Source organism: Lissotriton vulgaris, chromosome 9 (assembly GCF_964263255.1).
Source record: "Lissotriton vulgaris chromosome 9, aLisVul1.2, whole genome shotgun sequence".
NCBI lineage: Eukaryota > Metazoa > Chordata > Amphibia > Caudata > Salamandridae > Lissotriton > Lissotriton vulgaris.
The window spans coordinates 1,115,414,891-1,115,434,679 of record NC_141697.1 but is presented as its reverse complement, the minus strand read 5'-3'; the positions used below and the strand labels follow the sequence as shown (position 1 = coordinate 1,115,434,679).

The 19,789-nt window shown below is 46.5% G+C and overlaps 1 protein-coding gene across 1 annotated transcript in view; it reads right to left on the bottom strand.

Moving 5' to 3' along the window:
- ARHGEF3 (Rho guanine nucleotide exchange factor 3) overlaps positions 1 to 19,789 on the bottom strand; it is an 834,543-nt gene that overhangs the window by 556,552 nt on the left and 258,202 nt on the right. Inside the window, exon 2 of the mRNA XM_086939120.1 lies at positions 9,319 to 9,385. Coding sequence (XP_086795246.1) covers positions 9,319 to 9,385 — 67 coding nt within the window. The remainder of the gene's footprint in view (positions 1 to 9,318; positions 9,386 to 19,789) is intronic.

Sequence of the window (19,789 nt, the reverse complement as noted above, 5' to 3'; positions counted from 1 at the left end):
TATGTAAACTCAAACTACATGCTAAGCTAATTTTGTAAAATCATGGGCAAAATACATTGAATAAGAGCTGATGTTTGAGATGAAATGATATATAATGTACCCAACATAAGATGCATTGACAGGTTAACAAATGTTTAGACCAATTAATGATAACTCATAAATACAGTAACAGATACTGATAGCAGTATGTTTACCTACAGGAGTCCCCAAACTACAAGGCAACCAACCAGTGCCGCCGATCAAGAGAGACATATATAAAAAAACAGTCTTGAAAAAGAGGGCACAAATTTGAAACAAAAGCCATCGAAACGCGTCGACGCTACACAATTTGCATAATTGAGTAACCGTGCCAATCCTGCATGTCACAAGATTCAAATGTGCCCAGGATTGGTAGTTTGAGATTGAAATACTCGATGTGCTAAGTTTCAATGACAAATGATACTGTCTTTCTGTCTGTCTCTCCCCTGTGTTGTTTTTTATTGATGAATTTTAGGGCACTGTTTATTAAGTTTTAAGATTAGTATCTTATGTTGAGAAATTTTGTGTGACTTAGAACTGAAAATTTTAGTGAGCACAAACCTTGATTAAGTACTATTGTTTTTACTGTGTGATTTTTTCATGTTTTTAACAAAATAATAAATTTGATATAAGTTTTTATATATGTTTTTGTTATATTTGTTCAGTGTAAGTGTCCAATATTGACATGTGGGCTTGATTAGTTAAGAATCCTGCCAAGGGAAACTTTTACTCTACTGTTCTTCAATGCTCCACCAATCCCAGCACTCAAAGTTTTAGCCTTCGTGCAATTTTATGTTTTTGACTTGAATGTTTTAGTTGGAGAACACTCTTAGGAATTATCATCAGGGCCCGGCTGGCCATAGCAGGCATTGGGCATTTCCCCGGGAGGCTGGAAGGGTGTGGGCCAATTTTGGAGCAGTTGTAATGTAATGTAATGTAGTCTTGTAAAGCGCCTGAATCACCCCACATGGGGTATCTCCGCGCTGTAGACCGCTGGGGAACCCGTCCTGGCTTTCCCTGTGGGAGGGTCCCTACTGGGTATCTCCAAGGTGAAACCAGGCATCCCCGTCGTATGTGGGGGGCCGTTGTGGAGATGAGGCAAGCTAATGCCCAGAGTTGCCGAGTGTGATCCCTGGTTAGAGTAGGCACCGAGGCGAGAATTATCGAGTCCGCTGACCCTGGTCCACAACCCTGCCGCTTCGGGAATTGAACCCTGGTTCCGGGCCGTCCTCTGCTTCTGGGTCTGCCGCCTCTAACTAGTGAGCCACACCACTCCACTTGGGGCCGGTTCTGCAGCAGTGCTGCAATATCAGCCCCCAGTAACAAAAGCAGCAGTGTTGTGGCTGGTTTAGTTACGCAGCAGTGTTTCACACTTGCATCCTCGCCCACCACCTTCCCGGTCAGATTAAAATTGCCAAGGCTGATTTGTGTTCTCAGTCTGGCCTTGATTATCATATATAATTATTACGTCTAATGGGATTAGTAGTTTTAAAATAAGTTACTTGCCTTCCGTATAATTTTTTTTAACTTAGTTAAAGGAAGGAGGAGATGTTATTGACAGTGTAAATTCAGTTTTCTAGATTGCTGGTGCAAGTGTTGTTCCAAAGGAAACAAAACAAATAGAATCGGACAGACACTCAAGCAAACAATTAATGTTGCCATCAGACGAACACAATATTAACTATGCTTGCTGCATACATGTACAGTATGTATATTTTTTGTAAGCCATTTGATTTTAATGGTAGCCAAGTAAGGGTTCTCTGATGTATGGGGGAACTGGTAGTGCAAGAAAGGTGGCTAAATCATGCACAAGGAAGTAAAAGCTTAAAATGTACTAAAAGTCTGTCATTTGTTTTGAAGATTTAAATTATTCCATGTCTTTTAAGTGACAGAAGACTTCCATTTATGGCCACAGGAGCGATCTATGATATAGTCCCATTAGGATAATAGAAAATGAATAATGTTTTAAATGTTTTTTATTGAAGCTTGTTTTATTAACAAATATTACAAATACATCTTCACATTACCAGGGCATTACATTTGTAATTGACTTCAAACGGAATGCAGATTTTTCCAACTATGCATGTACTCAAATATATTCATTTTTTGCAAAACCTTCTGATCAGGATTTATCAAGTGAGGCAGCAATGGCAGCAGGTGGTCAGCTACAATTTTACTAAGTATTTTATAATCTGTATTTAGGGTGACCAGGGATCTGCAAGAAGAGAGATCAGTCTCATTTTTAGGTGGCTTGAAGATGGAAACTCAAAGAACCTCTTGAAGAGTGGGAGGTAGGTTGCCTTCGGAGGCGGCTGACTTAAAGTATTTCCAGTTTTGGAATTAGTAGGTCAGGGTACGCCTGGAAAAATTTCAATGGCACCGCGCCTTGGCCATGAGTTTCGCCTCTAGTGACCATATTGCTTTCTTTATTTCAGCAGAGGTAACAGGGGCATCAAGGTCTTGGCTTTGTTATGGGGAAATCTATGTCAGCTGGATGTCACCTAGGAGGTCTGCTAGGTCCATGGATTTTACTCTGTGTAAGCACTAAGGGGCAGATTTACAAGAAAGTGACACATCTGTAGTGATGCGTCACTTTTCCTGCGCCACCATGCAAAACCCTTGCATCACCATGGATGCGCCGTATTTACAATACCGTGCACCATGACGCAAGGGTTGACAGATGCGTCAGAAATTCAGACGCATCTGTTGACGGAAAAGTCACGCATTGCTGGAGTCGTGTCGGAAGCATGAAGCAACTCCAGCAATACGTGTTGCGGCCTATTCCCAATACACTGCATCACTCCTTATGCCTGCTTCAAGCAGGCGTAAGGTTTTGACGCAGTGGCGTCCTAAAAGTCAGGCAGTGAAATCTTGTAGATTTCACTGCGTCACTTTTACGAGGCTTTCCTGCGTGTGAACGCCTACCCTGCATACATTATACCTGACGCAGGTATAATGTCATGCAGGGCAATACAATGTGATGCATCTCCCTAGATGCGTCACGTTGTAAATGGTCTGCAACTTTTACGCCGCCGCTGCATCACAAAAGTGGCGCAACAATGGTGCAAAAGTGATTCAAGGGGCTTGTAAGTCTGCCCCTAAACTGTCTGGAGCAAGCCAAATAAAGGTGATTTGTCTATGAATATATTCCTATCTGATAAGTCAAGCCAGCAATGCTCGAGGGTTGCCACAATTGGCATTCAGTTTTGCGACATGGACAGCATAACTGACACACTGTGGCACTCGAGCAGAGCAGCATGTTTAGTGCAGGTCACAGCAAGGGAGCGGGTGGGTGTCTTGCAATTAAAGGCCTCATTCTCAAGGCAGAGCAAGGAGGTTTTTTTTATAGTTTGTAGATCTGCATCTAGCATTCTCCTTGTGCGCACTACAGTGTTTACACAATGCCCACCCCCCAATTGTAGCTTTAAATGCTTCCCATTATTTAGCATCAGAGGCAGCTGTGTTGTGATAAAGCTACCTTTTCACGCAAAGTATTCCTAAAACCAGGGTCCTCTGACAGGGAAGGCTGCAGATACAAGGTTGAGTTTGGAGGATGTGTCAGTCCCCCGACAAAGCCAGTCTGAAGCAGGCTATGGTCTGCAATAAAATTATTAACAATATTATAGAGTCTATATCATCCTTTCTGGATCTCTTTATGTGCAGCGGAATTGAAAATCTTGGCTTTAAGGTTGTTATATCCTCTCTGAGTGTTGTCACTGGCCTTACAGCGAATGGAAGAGCTTGGACTGGTAGGGAGCCAAGCATTAGAATGATGCACTTGCATGAAAGGTGGGATACCCTTATGCTGATATCTCTGCTGTATGCATGTAGCGCTTCAGGTGTGTGTTATTCACTAGGATTAAACCTAGGGATGGGTGAAATTACTGCGCGAAAAGTGAAACACTAGAAATGCTGGAGTGTTATCCATTTTTTTCCCCATCCTCGGAGGGGAATTGGACCTGGTCTGCTGCTTTGTGAGTGAAAAAAAGGCATACCATATTTTCGAAGGACTGTGAGGGTTTAGGGATGTATTTACCAGTTTCTCAAACTCTTGTGCATTTGCCTTTTCTTCTCACCAGTTTATAGCCTCCTCACTTTCTTTGCACCGCAGATACCTATATTCCACTGCCTGTTGTTCAGAAAGTATCATACAATGCTGTAGTACAAATACATCTTACAACTTTTTCACTTCCTCAAATATTTAATATAGTTTGTAGTCACAAGCGGAAACTGATAAGAATCTTGATAAACGAGCATCTGGCACATACATATTAGATTTGATCTATTTATAGTGGTCAACAGGCACTAGGAACATATTCTGAATATTCTTTTTTTTCAAAACATATCTCCTTTGGAAACATTCGCTTAAAAACAAATAAAAAACATCTTTCCTGCCAATGTCCTCAAAATTAATTGCTTGTCATAAATATTAGGGCCATGAAGTTGGCTGGTTCAAAATAAATATGCTTAGTTTGGCCACAGCAGCCACAATATCATAATTAACAAACGTCAGCATTTCACCAAATGAGCACAGTAAATAAGCCTTCCTGACAGGTGCCTGGCCCAAGGAGCAGGTGAACCGAACCATCAAGCACAAATATAGAACAAAAAATGTAGAAAGAGGAAATCCATAAATAGCAAGAGATCTTGGCTTCAGGCACGAGCCCATTCGATGTAAACCCCTCTGTGCTTGCAACTAAACCTAACGCTGGGTCCTTGGTGGTTTTTAGCACCATTACATAAAAGGAGGAAGTGTTGTGTTTATTGCAAATTCAGCCCCTAAACAAAGAGCGTGTATTTCCCTTATCTTTAGCAATATTATTATTTTTATTTTGATTTGTATATAGCGCTAGCTAGGACCGAAGGTATCAAAGCGCTTGACATGTTATGTGACAACTTTTACAAGAGGTACATGAGGGGATCCATAATAGTCATAGTTGAACAATACAGCATTAAGTGGTTATAAAGTCGCACAAGTATAAAAAATCTTGTACAAAGCCAACTATATAGTAAGAATATAATGGAATGGGCGTACTTAAAAGGTATTTGAACACTACTAACCATACACTAGAAACAAAAGCAAGGGGACTGCTCATCGACTCCAGGGCCGGCTTTAGTGCAGTGCGACAGGTGCTGCCGCACTGGGCGCTGGCCTGTGGAGGGGGTGCTGACCTCAGGTAGGGGAGCTGTGTTTAGCAATAACTTATGATTGGAGAAATGAGGGGCACTTATGCCCAGTGGTAGTGAAAGAATTTGAGGTAGCGGTCATGGGGTGTGGGGGCGCCAAAAATGATTGTCGCACTGGGCGTCACAATCGCTAAAGCCGGCCCTGATCGACTCTCAGAAAAAGGAAAGAGTGCCGTATACTGATGTCAATTTCCATCCAATCGTGATCAGCTGTGTGATACCAGCAGTACCTTGCGACAGCCCCACAGAACATCAGAGCACCCCTCAAACACTGATGAGGCATCCCTTCCTCTGTAGAGTGCAGCAAATGGTGCCATCTTTTCGTATGTTTTTTGGGGGCAGCCCTGGGCTTCGCATATCAGGAGTTCAAGAAGACGTCAAATGCCAAGTCCTGTCTTCCATCTTGCAACGGTAGGCTGCAAATTCTGCGCCCTGTCCTATTTGGTCAGACCCAATTCAAAACTCAGCTGGGCTATCTCAGCTCTAGAAAGGCCTTCGTCTTATAAGATGTTTAGCAGTGCTATCTTAAGGGTGAGGTCTATGGGACAGCCCAAGACCACATGAATGATCCCTGCTGTGCCATACAAAAGGGGCAAATGATTCTTAATGACCAGTGTCTGTGAAGGAAGTCACCCAATTGGATATGGCATGCAAGGCAGGTGCAGGAGGGCACCTTACACGTGAGCCATGGCACTAGGGGGGTGAAATAAATCCTGTGTAGATACCTAAATTGTACAAGGTGATACCTGGCAGAGATGGGCACATCCAGTGGAGGTTCCTCCGCTAAAGGCGGAGGAGAATCGCACCACTGCTTTTCAGCAGTGTAAAAAAGGACAAATAAAATGATAACACAATGTTATCATTTTATTTTTCCTTGCTGGGGCAGTTTTGCAGGGCGGGTGGGTAAGTACACAAATTCATTCGCCTACATCCAGTGGCCGACAAAGAAAAAAAAAACGTGGGCGAGGGAAGGGGGAGAGGGAGGAGGGGGGTAACAGAGGGTATCTCAAAAAGAGGGTCTAATTATTTGATTGCAGTGCCTCCGGGGTTCTGAGTGCTGTGGTGATATTGTGATCTTTCAATAAAAAGAGTTGTTAAAAAAAAAGAGGGTCAATGAACAAAACATACCATACTTGCACATAATAATGCCATGCCAATTTCTGTTTCCGCCCCACCATGCAACAGTTCAGGTGTCGACCAGAACGGCAGACGTGACATGCAGGACCCATAGGCTGAGACATGTTTTATAGGGCCACTTAAGTGGGTGGCACAATGAGTACTGCAGTCCCACTAGTAGCATTTCATTTACAGGCCCTGGCACATGTAGTGCCACTTTACTAGGGACGTATAGGTAAATTAAAAATGCCAATTGGGAATAAGCCAATGTTGCCATGTTTTAAGGCGAGAGCACAAGCACTTTAGCACTATTTAACAGTGATAAAGTGCGCAGAGTCCTAATCCCAGTAAAAACAATGTCAGCAAAAACAGGTCTGAAGGCAAAAAGTTAGTGGGAAAGCACACCAAGGATGTCAGGTCTAACACAGAGGATAAGCAGACTATGAGAAGAAAAGTGACCAGAGAGGATTACAAGAGAATGGATCTTTGAAATACTTGGGATCCCAGAGAAAACAATAAAGGATCCCCAAAGCAAGCTAACTCAGGAATTTTAGAGGCGACCTATTGTAAGGACTCAATGAAAATGAAGGGAAGCATGATTCCTCCCTTTTGAGACATATCCCGGCCAATAATAAATGAGGAAGGAAACTGGAATTAGTGTAAACATAGACAGTGCTAAAAGGTGCTCATCATGAGATAACTCTTCCAAGCAAAGTTGAGCTCAGGCATTGGATGGGGTAAAACACATTCTCTGGATTGCAGAGCATGGAGAAGGTCTCCTTACTATTCGAAGAAAAGGACACTGGAAGAACCCAAAGCTGATCCACAAGAGAACTGCTCTGAAGACCCTGGCTGCCCCTCTCCAACTCCCTTGCTAACACCCCTCTTTGCTCTCATTCTGTGCACATTTGCTCACTTGCTTCCTCTTCCAAACCCCTTCCTGTTTCCCTTTTTATGCTCATCTTCTTCACTCACGTAACAAGTCCAACCTCTTGTACCACCAATAAAGGAACCAATCCAAGCATCTTTTCCCACTATTTTTGACGTATCTTTCTTCCATTCCTTAGTGGTTACTTCTCCATACTGTATCCACCATTTAATCCACCCTATCCACCATTTCATTACTCACCTCCCTAAACTGAGGCCGGGGGGAAGTGCATAATTCCATATTGAGTGTTCACATGTGCCCTCTCCTCTTCAGGATGAAGGGAACCCAGACCTGTGTCAGGTAGTAGTTGTCACCAATCAACATTCAAAGGTGGCCTATACTGGTGGATTAAATATTGGACGGAAATATGTTATATGTTTCCAAAATGTGTACCATTACTATTATTTGCAACGGAGAAAGGTGTGTATTATGAGATATAATTTAATAAAATAAAGTTAAATGAATAACTTTGCCACCACTCCTCTGTAATAGATACGCACATTTGCTGCCTTCACTGATCTCTGCTTTTGGATTTTTTAATCAATCTTTTCTTGACCAAGAAACCATTGGCACAGAAGGCGAAAGTGTGCGTCAGTGTGGTTAAAAACATTCCAGAAACAGAACTTAAGTGCTAGTTTGAGGTGCCAGACACAGATTCTAGGTATCAAATATAAGGCCAGTAGTACTGGGTATTTTTCATTCCTGCTGAGGTGGCAAAGAACTTGGGTGTCTATTTCGAGCGATAGCTATGCGAGACTTACACATTTATGTACTACTCAGCTCCTGCATTTTAGATGTTGTGACTTTTTTGTCAGCATCTTGGCCATTTCTACAAGACTTCTGCTACCTGGCATCATATCATCTTGGTTAGTCCACCGCTGCATCGTATCTCTACAGTGCATCGACTACAACAATTTTCAAACACAGCATTTTTTGTTATTTGGCATTAAGGGCCAGAATCATCTCTCGCCCACTTTTTCTGAATTATACCGTTAGTTTGGACAGATTGTAATGAGTTCAAACCACTCTTTAATACCCATGGATCAAACTACTTTCCTGGATCTTGCCTTGGAGATCCAAAATCTCTCGCTTTTGTACAGCTTGCATAATCAAGCCTTCCTTTGAAATACATCATCCTGTGCCTCAGCTCTAAAGATCTCTGTAAGTGAGAAAGAAACCCTCCCTAGTTTGACCACTAAACTGCATAACAAGCTTTTCTTGATAATGTCGACTGCAGAGAAGAGAGGATGCCTGGCTTTCACAGGCTCGCTAACACCTTACAGGCGCACAAGCAGGTACTTGGTTAATTTTCTAGGTTTTTGTAGCGACAGGCCACTTCAGTGGTGATCAAAGATTCCATAAACTTTTAACACAAAATAACATAATATAACAACATAGCACAATAATATAGCCTTATAGCCCGCCGTAGAGGGCTATACCGGTTATTAAAGGCCCCGAGCCGAAGGCGAGGGCCTTTAACAAGGGAGAGGGACTTTAATAGCGGTATAGCCCATCTACGAAGGGCCCAGACCTTCCTCTCTCCCAGTGTAGTAATGTGTTTAGGCGCTCCACGCTAGGAGTGCAGATGCGTGCACAGGGCAGGGACTTCGGTTGGCACGCGGCAGCCAGTGAAAGCAGATCAACAGGTCGCGCTAGCATTAATAAAATAAGCATATTTCCCCGATGGGCCTTTGAATTAAGAGGTCATTTATGCTTTATCAAATTCGCTTTTACGATTGCAGAATGTTGCTCATTGCTGGCGATCCAACTTAAAGAGTCACTTGTGAATGAAGGAATGATAACAATTCCAAGGTGATTCCTGGTCAGTCCACAGTGGGATTCAGAATGAGGGACTTGGAGGTTTGAAGGCGGCCACCCATTCATGCTAAGTAATTGACAAATCATACCATGGAAGTAACGGTTCCCATAAACACAAGTTACCTGCTGAAATATCAATAAATGCAATTGTGTGTTAATGTGGTCTTTTTTTCCTCCATTAGCAGCCGCCATGGAGCGACCCAGCAGTACAAGTATTTGAATGTTAAATAATGGCTGAGCGGAAGACTCACCCCTCGGAAAGTCCAGCCCTTGGTGGAAGGAAACAAGGAAAAGGTGTTCTTCTGTTGACATCCAGGCCTGCAAGGTGAGAGAAAAACAAGTGTTTACTTCCCGTGCATTCCATGCTTCAGGCTTTCAGCTCCACTGCTCACATACGTCACAAAAGACATGGCGTCGCACAGCCGACATTTTACATTTCCTGTTACTTTGCGCGCGGATTAAGTAAATTGCTGTTGTTTTTTGCTCCCAGTCAGTTTACTAGACACAGTCTTCGAAAGCACAGAACGCTAATGGAGGGTTCGGACACTCGACACCGCTGCTTTTGACACTCTTACTAAAAGAGCGGGAGAGGACCAAAAACAACATCAGGGGACATGAAAGGACTGCTCGCGCACAGTGTTGACAGAGAGGTCACCGGGACACCCAGGGAGAGCTCTCTCTGGTTTCCAGTTAACAAGGGTCAGCGAGGGACAAGGTGGCGGTGCGGGACGCAGAGTGATGGCTTCACTGGACACATGAGCAACACGAAGCTGGCAGTGTTTCTGCGACCTTTTAACCTTTGGGAAAAAAGTTACCTCATCTTTTACCAGCACTGCATTTCCAAATGTGCTCTCTTCGCGACTCAGCAAAATGTGGCAGTTCTACAGATTTTTCTCTATAGAGTAATGGTATTTGTATAGGACACTGCGCAAACGAAGGAGTAAAAATAGCAACGTAGAAGCCATTTATTTTTCTTTTAGTTAGACTCACCCTTACTTTAGATGCTTCCACATTCCAAAGAGCTACACGTTGAAAGCTATGGCCCTTTATTAGGGATTGGCAGACGGGATACGCAGTCGGAAGTGGCAGATATATCAAATGCTGTTCACCCCACTACCAGGGCCATGGGCTATATACTCCACAATATGGTGGGCGGGACATCTGCCATGTTGGTACCGGATTATTCCATCCGTCAAACTCTAAATAAGGACCCACTTTTTTGCAGTTTCATATAGTGCGAACTGGACATGAAAGGATTGGAGCGCTTTACGTGAGCACCCGTTACTTTACACATTTATTTCAGTTTTTTTTTTAGGAACTGGGAGATTTATTTATTTTAAACTAAAGGTGTTTAAGGACTTTGGCATTTTTTTCCTTGGAGAAACCATTTCCCTTACACGCCATGAAATATGAAAGTATTCCACTACCCAGCTTTGAAAGAATGTACTACTACTGTTTGCCGGCTACTTTTATGTGTGCTTCCAAGGCATGAAAAGCCTGAAAAAAGGTTCTATATGAAGTTAGGACTTTGTGGATGTTGGCATGATATTGTATGCATGGCATCAAAACACCCCATTCCCTCTTTCAATCTCCCACTCTGACTTGCTTGTGCTCAAACGTCCACTCTGTAGTATGACTTGTCCACCCTTGCAAGGGGATTTAAGCCTGGAAATGCTGATTCTGTGAATCATTTGCCTTTTAATGTATGAAAATCAGGTTTGTTACTCTTACAGGGCACACATATGACATAACATTCTATGACCCCATGTGAGTGAGAATGCACAGAGAAGAGCTGGAGTTTAAAATGCACTGGGGATGACAATGACACCTACAATAAAACATACAATTTGTTGAACCACAACTCGCCATGTACGTCATAATTATAAAACAACATCCTTAACATTATTGTAGAGTAGAGATACTGCGCTTCGGTGTATGTATCAAAGTTTTGGGTCTGGCTTTTTCAAAGAGCGGAACAAATTCACAGCCCAACTGAGATTGTTGAGAACCATCTGAAATTTACACTAGACCTCAGCTGCGGAAAAGAGGAGTTCAACAAAACCTTACACTAAACATAATTTAAAACCTATCTGTCCAATGAAATAACCATTTCCAGGTCGGCATCAAATTATTTTGCTTCCCTGCAGCGTACCCTCCCTCTTTCGATCTCGAACCACACACTTTGAAGCAGTTATTTGTAAACCACAGGAGGAAGGTACAAATGATAGATAATATATTGCTGCAGATCTTCTAGTATCAATGTTAGGCTGTTTAGCATCGACCCCTTGATGACAGTGTCTTGCTATGGGTTAATCCACTTCAAAGGGGTTTTCCTTTCACCCCACAGAGTTAACAACTGAAAGACTGGACAAACATATGGAAAGCAAGAGGGAGCAGCTTCCAACCCAGACCCTCCACTGAGATTACTTTAGCCTGGAATAGAAGCTGTCCATTTGCGATGACCTTTCTAAATATTTCTCTGAACCTTAGATCTATGTAAGAATTATAAACAATGTATAGCATATGCTTGGAACAGAAAGCAACTAGTTAAGCCTTCAGGAAATGTAGAGCAGGGACTCATTTGAAGGGTGCTACCCTTGGTGAGGATTGCACATTGTCCAATTAAGATAGAATGGACTTTCAGCCTTATTCATGAAGCCGAAATCGGCTCGCAAAGGGCCGGATTCTGAGAATCTGGCCCTTTGCGAGTGGGATTTTTGCATTTGGGATTCATCATCCCAAATGCAAAAATCGCTAATTTCGATCTCGCAATTTTGCGAGGAATTACATTTAAGGAATCTCTATTTGAGATTCCTTAAATGCAATTCATCATCCAATTTTGTTTTGCGAATTCGCAATTTCTGGCCACAATTTACCGCGAGGTCAGACCTTGTGGTAAATTGCGAAAACTCAGAAAAATGCTTTTAAATGCATTTTTCTGAGTTGCATGTTACACACACACATGTCCTTTGGACATGTGTGTGTGCAACACCTGTGTAAAATTTCATTTGAGGGGTGCTACAGGGTGTCCTTTGGACACCCCTGGCACCCTTCAAATCGCTATCTTATTTGCGATTAGCTAATTGCTAATCGCAAATAAGGAATACTCCCCATTCATTCCTATGGGCCTTTTGGCCCATAGGAATGAATGGCGAGTTATTCCTTATTTGCGATTAGCAATTTGCTAATCGCAAATAAGGATTATGTAGGAATCGCATTTCTTTATGCAATTTCTACATGAATCCCGTTTTGCGAGTCCCTAATAGCGATTCGCTATGAATCGCTATTAGGGGCTCGCAAAACGGAAGAATGATGAATCAGGCTGTTTGTTCATAGCCTGAAAAGAAAGAATTTTCTACCGGTTTGTGTTTCACGTCACCCTCCCCCTTCTCTTTCCATGCTGTGTCTCTCACCCTCCCCTCCTCTTTTCCTCCTCCATTCTCTACTTCCCCTGCTCTTACCCCCTCACCTCTGAATCTCTCCCCTTGCCTGCTTTTTCCCTTACGTATATGTCCTTTTTGTTTGTCTCGACCATACTTGTCACTATGTTGCCAGGTTCTAATAACTGTGTAACCTTTGTAACGATGTAACCTGCAATTATGGTTTGATACTCATGTAAAGCACTCTGATACCTCCGGGTCTAGCCAGCGCTATATAAAACCTTTAAAATAAGAATGTGGTAAGAATTCCTAGACCTGCTTGGACAATGAAACAGTGGGTACCTACCTCATGAACTATCACAGTGTTAAGACACAATTTCAGTTTGAAGATCTATCCATTCCATGCAAAATATCTGACACCAAGAGAGAGAGTTGCAATTCAAAAGGGTGTTCAGATCCAAAAGGAGGCTAAAGGGCTGATTTCAAGAAGGACAATAACTGGACCTTAGCCACAAAATGCTGGAAGCCACGCCCACCCTTCTCTGATGTCTATCATCCTAAAGTGGGGTTGGGAAGAGACTGAAGGATCTGATGGGAGAGCCTTCACCTGCCTGGGCATCAGCTTTAACATCATACAGTGGTGACACATTTGAAAAGGGTGTTGGATCTGCCATCCCAATTTTAGGCTGGCCACACACTCACCATTTCTAGCAGCACCACTTCTATTGGAGATCACGATGACCACCAGTCAGGTCTATCCGCGGAAGCCCTGCATTTCCCCGTATAGTATGGATGCAGAAAATGTATCCACACTTTGGGGTCCCATTTCCAGTACCCCCATATTTTAGCAACATTTCCAGCACCCTGTATGGACATGGTGCAATTTCAGGCAAGTTGTTTGCTCCTGAAGTTGGCTCCCAATATGGCAGCAGTAGCCACTTCAAGGAAAAGACCACACCTCTTTGGTAGGAATTTAAAAATAGGATAGGCCTTCTCCCAAAAGTATGGTGGTGATGGGGCCTCCATCAAACAGATGGCTGAAAATTCCAGCTGCCAACGCTTAAGTCCCTAAGTGTATCCCCCAAAAGTACTTACTCAGTAAGAAGCATGCACTCTGACACAGGAATCCATTCCTCCAAACAGTGCTACTGCCGACCATACAACAGCACTTGTGGCACAGCAAATTTTGCACCCAGGAAATAAGGGTGGAGAGTACACACATTAACTTACCATCCTCAGAAACATATATCAGTACATCATTTTTTAGGTGTAGCAGTATGCCTGTGCTTGGGCTGCTGTATGCATAGGACCGGATATTGTGTATACCTGTCTCAGACATACCACAAAATTAGTGTAACACACCCACAAACTCTCTCTCTATGTTTCTTCCTCTCTCTCTTTCCTCTTGCCCCCACCCAGGACAATTTGGTACAAACGGGCCAGAACTTCACTTGCATTTCAAGTTGGAGAAATCTTGCATTGAAGAAAGGTAAGGAGAGTTCTTGAACGATACTTTCTCCTCCAACATACAGGGATGAGATAGATGGAGAGGGAATTAAAACAGTCTGAGCTAAGAAGCAAAGATGAAGACGCTTGAATAAATAGGCCTAGATTACACTGCCTGTCGACCAAGGTACATGATACAAGAAGGAATACTGTGTACTGAAACAGTCCCAGAGTGAAGCAGGTTAACCAAAAGATAAGAAACCATTATGTCACAAACCCCTAGAAAGCCCATCTCTTTTCCTTCCACTAGCATGCAATCATAGTACAGAGACCACAAACTACAGCAAAGGAATACACATTGAGATTCCAATGAAAGAGCCTGGTACGAGTAACAACAAATATTCTTGAATAGGAAACTAGAGTGCAGAAGGAAGAGAAAAAAATCACTGGCAAAGCCTAAAGGGTGCATCTTTGGGACCTATTTGCTTTGGCAAAGTCTTTTGGTGATGCTGTACAGCATCAACAAAAAATAGTTTTTGGCCAATATTGTGCGGCATCACCAAACAAAAAAAAGAAAGGGGATATGATGCAGCCTCTACTGGTGGCCATGGCAGGCGTGAGCTCATGTGAGGACGTACATGTGTGTCACCACACAAGCATTTGCATGCATCACCACATATGCGCGTGTTTATTAAGTTACATATGCACCATTTTCTTTTAATTTACTGATTCAAGATGGTTTGGTAAATAAAATGAAAAGAAATTAGACTAGTGAGTAAGCACACAAGGTAATCAAACAACACGGGGTAAAGGAGAGAAGAACCCAAAAGAGAAAGCAACATGGGGGAGAAGCTCTTGAGGAAGAAAGCAACACACAGTAGGGAGGGAGAAGCGCAGGAGATACAGAGCTGGAATACACGTGCACTCTCATGGACTGCTAAAACAAAAAGTAGTTCCCAAAAAGTGACTAGAAGAAGTATAAAATAGCCGATCAAAATCATTGTAAAGAGGCAGTGCTGAAGGGAGGGGCATACACAACAAGCATTGCAAAGTCAATGGGTTTCGCCTACACAAGAGGCTATGCCAATGTCATTTAGCTATGCTGTATAGCAGCGTGGAGTGGAGTAGAGTGAAGTGGAGTGGCATGGGATAGATTGGTGTGGAGTGGAGTACAATGGGGTGGTACAGAGTGGTGTGGCATAGAGTGGAGTTGAGTGGCCTGGAGTGGCGTTGAATGGCATAGAGTGGAGTGGCATAGAGTGAAGTGGCATGAAGTGAAGTGGCATGGAGTGAAGTGGTGTAGAGTGGAGTGAAGTGGTGTAGAGTGACGTAAGGTGGAGTTGAATGGCATGGAATGGCATAGAGTAGTGCAGAGTTCAGTGGCGTTGATTCCAGTGGCAATAAGTAGCGTACAGTGGAGTGGCGTAGTGTGGAGTATGGTAGACTAGAGTTGCGTAGAGTGGAGTGGCATGGCGTAGAGTGGTGACCTGACCTGACCTGGTCAGAACCGGTCGCTCCTCCCGCCGCGTGGCCCACCCCGAGTGTGCCCGGCCTCCTCCTGCTGCCTAGAGAGTTCTGCCCCTGCTGGTTTGGCCCCCTGACCCTGCCTGCCCTCTGTGCCTGCTTCATTGTTTGGTAAATTGTATCGCCGTAAATTGCCTCGTTATTGTACTTGTATTTGTTTGTTTCGTCGTTTTTAGCACATTTCACTTTTATTGTCCCGTTGTCACTGCTTGTTCCCTGCCCCACCCGCTCCCTGCCGCTGCTCCCCCGGGGCCCCACCCACGCTCCCTCCAGCATCACCGCACCGCTCACCCCCCCACTCGCCACCCCGCTCCCGCCTCCCAGATGCTCCTCCCTCCCACAAAGGTTCATAAGGCGAGGCTCACGGGTGAGGAGCTGTGACCTGACCTGACCTGGTCAGACCCGGTTGCTCCTCCCGCCGCGTGGCCCTCCCCGAGTGTGCCCGGCCTCCTCCTGCTGCCTAGAGAGTTCTGCCCCTGCTGGTTTGGCCCCCTGACCCTGCCTGCCCTCTGTGCCTGCTTCGTTGTTTGGTAAATTGTATCGCCGTTAATTGCCTTGATATTTTACCTGTATTTGTTTGTTTCGTCGTTTTTAGCGCATTTCACTTTTATTGTCCCGTTGTCACTGCTTGTTCCCTGCCCCACCCCGCTCCCTGCCGCTGCTCCCTGCGGCCCCACCCACGCTCCCTCCAGCATCACCGCACCGCTCACCCCCCCACTCGCCACCCCGCTCCCGCCTCCCAGCTGCTCCTCCCTCGCCCCGCCCCACCAACTCTCCATTTAGGGCAGAGTGCATGCGTACGCGGAGCGGGCGCGCCGATTGTGCGCCGAAGGTGCGCCAAAGGCAAGCCCGTCTGCGCCTTGACCGCGCCCAGCGCCAGACCCCCTGGCCCCCGCAGCTGCCAGCCCACCCGCCGGACTTACGACACCGCCACCCTCAACACCGGCCGAATCCCCGGCTGCCACTGAGCCATCCCAGGACGCACCCACGGACCCTTCACCTGCCAATCCTGCAAGTTCTCCTGCATCCGGACCTGCACCGCACCCGCCAAGCCGAGCACCAGCAGCAACCACCTGAAGTGCATCCTGCTCAACACCTGGTCCGTCCACAGACACACCGTCGAACTCTGGAACCTCCTCGACTCCACATCACCAGACGTCGCCTTCCTCACGGAAACATGGATGAACGCCTCCTCAGCGCCCGACATCGCCATCGCCATCCCGGACGGATACAAGATCACCGAAGGGACCGCGTCAACCAGACCGGAGGAGGCATCGCCATCGTCCACAAGAACACCATCCGCATCACGACCAACTCCGACGACACCCTCACAACCGCCGAACACCTGCACTTCCAGATACACACCGACCCCAAGACCACCCTCAGAGGCACCCTCATCGACAGACCCCCGGGAGCACGCACACAATTCAGCGAAGACATCGCCGACTTCATCAGCCCGCACGCCCTTCCCTCCGCTGACTACATCCTCCTTGGGGACCTCAACTTCCACCTAGAGAACAACAACGACCGCAACACCACCACCCTGCTGGACAACCTCGGACTCAAGCAACTGGTAACCACCCCCACCCACTACGCTGGCCACACGCTTGACCCCGTCTTCTCCTCCAGCAAGGACATCTCCTTCAGCCACACCACCGAACTCCACTGGACAGACCACAGCTGCGTCCACTTCAGCTTCAGTAGGACCACCACCCACCACCACCCGGAACAGGTTCCCCGCAGAAGCTGGAACAAGATCACCACCGACCAACTCACCACATCCCTGAGCCAGAACCCTCCCGCCAGCTCAACGAACCCCAACCAAGCCGCCAACAACCTCACAAGGTGGATAACCAACTGCGCAGACGACCTCGCTCCACTGAAGACCCCCCCGTCAGACCCGGCAGCAATAAAGCATCCTGGTTCACTGACGAACTCAGGTGCTCCAAGAAGAACTGCCGGGCCCTCGAGAAAGCCTGGCGCAGAGACCCAACTACAGACAACATGACCACCCTCAAGCTCGCCACCCGAAAACACCACCAGATGATCCACACCACCAAGAAAACCGCATTCAAGGAATGACTGGACAACAACGCCCACAACAGCAAGGAACTCTTCAACATCGTCAAAGAGCTCTCGAACCCCAGCACCGGAAACAACGACATCACTCCCTCGCAAGACCTCTGCAACTCGCTCGCCTCGTTCTTCCACAGCAAGATCGCAGACATACACAACAGCTTCAGCACACAGCCGACGCACCCTACGACCGTACCAACGCCCCCCACCACCGCCCTCCGCGCCTGGACCACGGTCAACACCGAAGACACCATCCGCACGATGAACTCCATCCACTCCGGATCACCAACCGACCCCTGCCCTCACCAGTCTTCAACAAGGCCGTCTCCGTCATCGCACCCCACCTCCGGGACATCATCAACACCTCCTTCGACACCGCCACCTTCCAAGAGAGCTGGAAGCACGCCGAACTCCGCGCCCTACTGAAGAAACCATCAGTGGACCCCACCGACCTCAAAAACTACAGCCCCATCTCGCTCCTCCCTTTTCCTGCCAAAGTCATCGAAAAGACCGTCAACAGACAGCTGACCGCCTTCCTCGAGACAAATGGATCCCTCGACCTCTCGCAGTCCGGCTCCCGGGCCAACCACAGCACCGAGACCGCCCTCATCGCAGCCACCGACGACATCCGAGCCCTGCTCGACAACGGGGAAACAGCGGCCCTCATCCTCCTGGACCTCTCCGCAGCGTTCGACACGGTCTGCCACCGCACCCTAGTGCAGCGCCTGAACAACGTCGGAATCCAGGAGAAGGCACTGGAGTGGATCATCTCCTTCCTCGCCGGAAGAACCCAGAGAGTCCGCCTTCCCCCGTTCAGATCCGAGGCCACCGAAGTCATCTGCGGCGTACCACAAGGATCATCACTCAGCCCCACGCTGTTCAACATCTACATGAGCCCGCTCGCGGCCATCGCACGCCAACACAACCTCAACATCATCTCCTACGCCGACGACACCCAGCTGATCCTCTCCCTCACCAACGACCCCGCAACCGCCAGAACCAACCTACACGAAGGGATGAAAAACGTAGCCGAGTGGATGATGAACAGCCGCCTGAAACTGAACTCAGATAAGACGGAAGTCCTCATCCTGGGACCATCACCCTCCGCCTGGGACGACTCCTGGTGGCCCCCTGCCCTGGGCAGCGCACCCAACCAACGGACCACACACGCAACCTGGGCTTCATCCTGGACTCCTCCCTCTCGATGACCAGACAAGTCAACGCCGTCTCCTCGTCATGCTTCAACATCCTACGCATGCTACGCAAGATTTTCCGGTGGATCCCCACCGAAACCAGGAAGACGGTCACCCAGGCCCTCGTCACCAGCCGACTGGACTACGGCAACTCCCTCTACGCCGGAACCACAGCCAAACTTCAGAAAAGACTCCAGCGCATCCAGAGCGCCTCAGCACGACTCATCCTGGACATCCCCGACACAGCCACATCGCCGGACACCTGAGGGACCTGCACTGGCTCCCCGTCAGCAAGAGAATCACGTTCCGACTCCTCACCCACGCACACAAAGCTCTCCACAACCAAGGCCCCGGATACCTCAATGACCGCCTGACCTTCTACACTCCCACCCGCCAGCTACGATCGACCAACCACGCCCTCGCCGCCGTTCTCCGCATCCGAAGAGCCACAACGGTAGGAAGATCCTTCTCCTACCTGGCTGCCAAGACGTGGAACTCCCTCCCCATCCACCTCCGCCTGACCCAAGACCACCTCTCCTTCAGGAAGCATCTCAAGACCTGGCTGTTCGAACAGTAGAGGACCCCCCTCCCCAAGTGCCTTGAGACCCTCCGGGTGAGTAGCGCGCTATACAAATGCTTTGATTGATTGATTGATTGATTGGTGTAGAGTAGAATGGAGTTGCATAAAGTCGAGTGGAGTGGCATAAAATGGAGTGCACTGCTCAGTCATGTAAGACAATAACAGTTATACGAAAAATGTGGGGGAAAAAACCATAGTACTAGGAAAACGTGGAGGGAGACCGCATATCTACTGGATATGTTGCACCCAGTTATCAGACTATCATGCCATGGTTGTCTGCACTGCCATTGCCCGCTTATACTCAACATTGTAAAGTAAAAAACAGACTTTTTGCCATATTTAGTGAGCCAGTTTATAACTGAGACCCAAGTCAAGGCATAAGTCTAAACCTTTGAGGAAAAAATGAAAAGCAATAATGCAGTCAGCTTGCTGTATTGGACACATTGTATGTATTATCTTTGCTTATGCTGTTTACTTGTCCCACCGACAAGGCTAGTTTGAACTGAATTTGACATAAAGAATC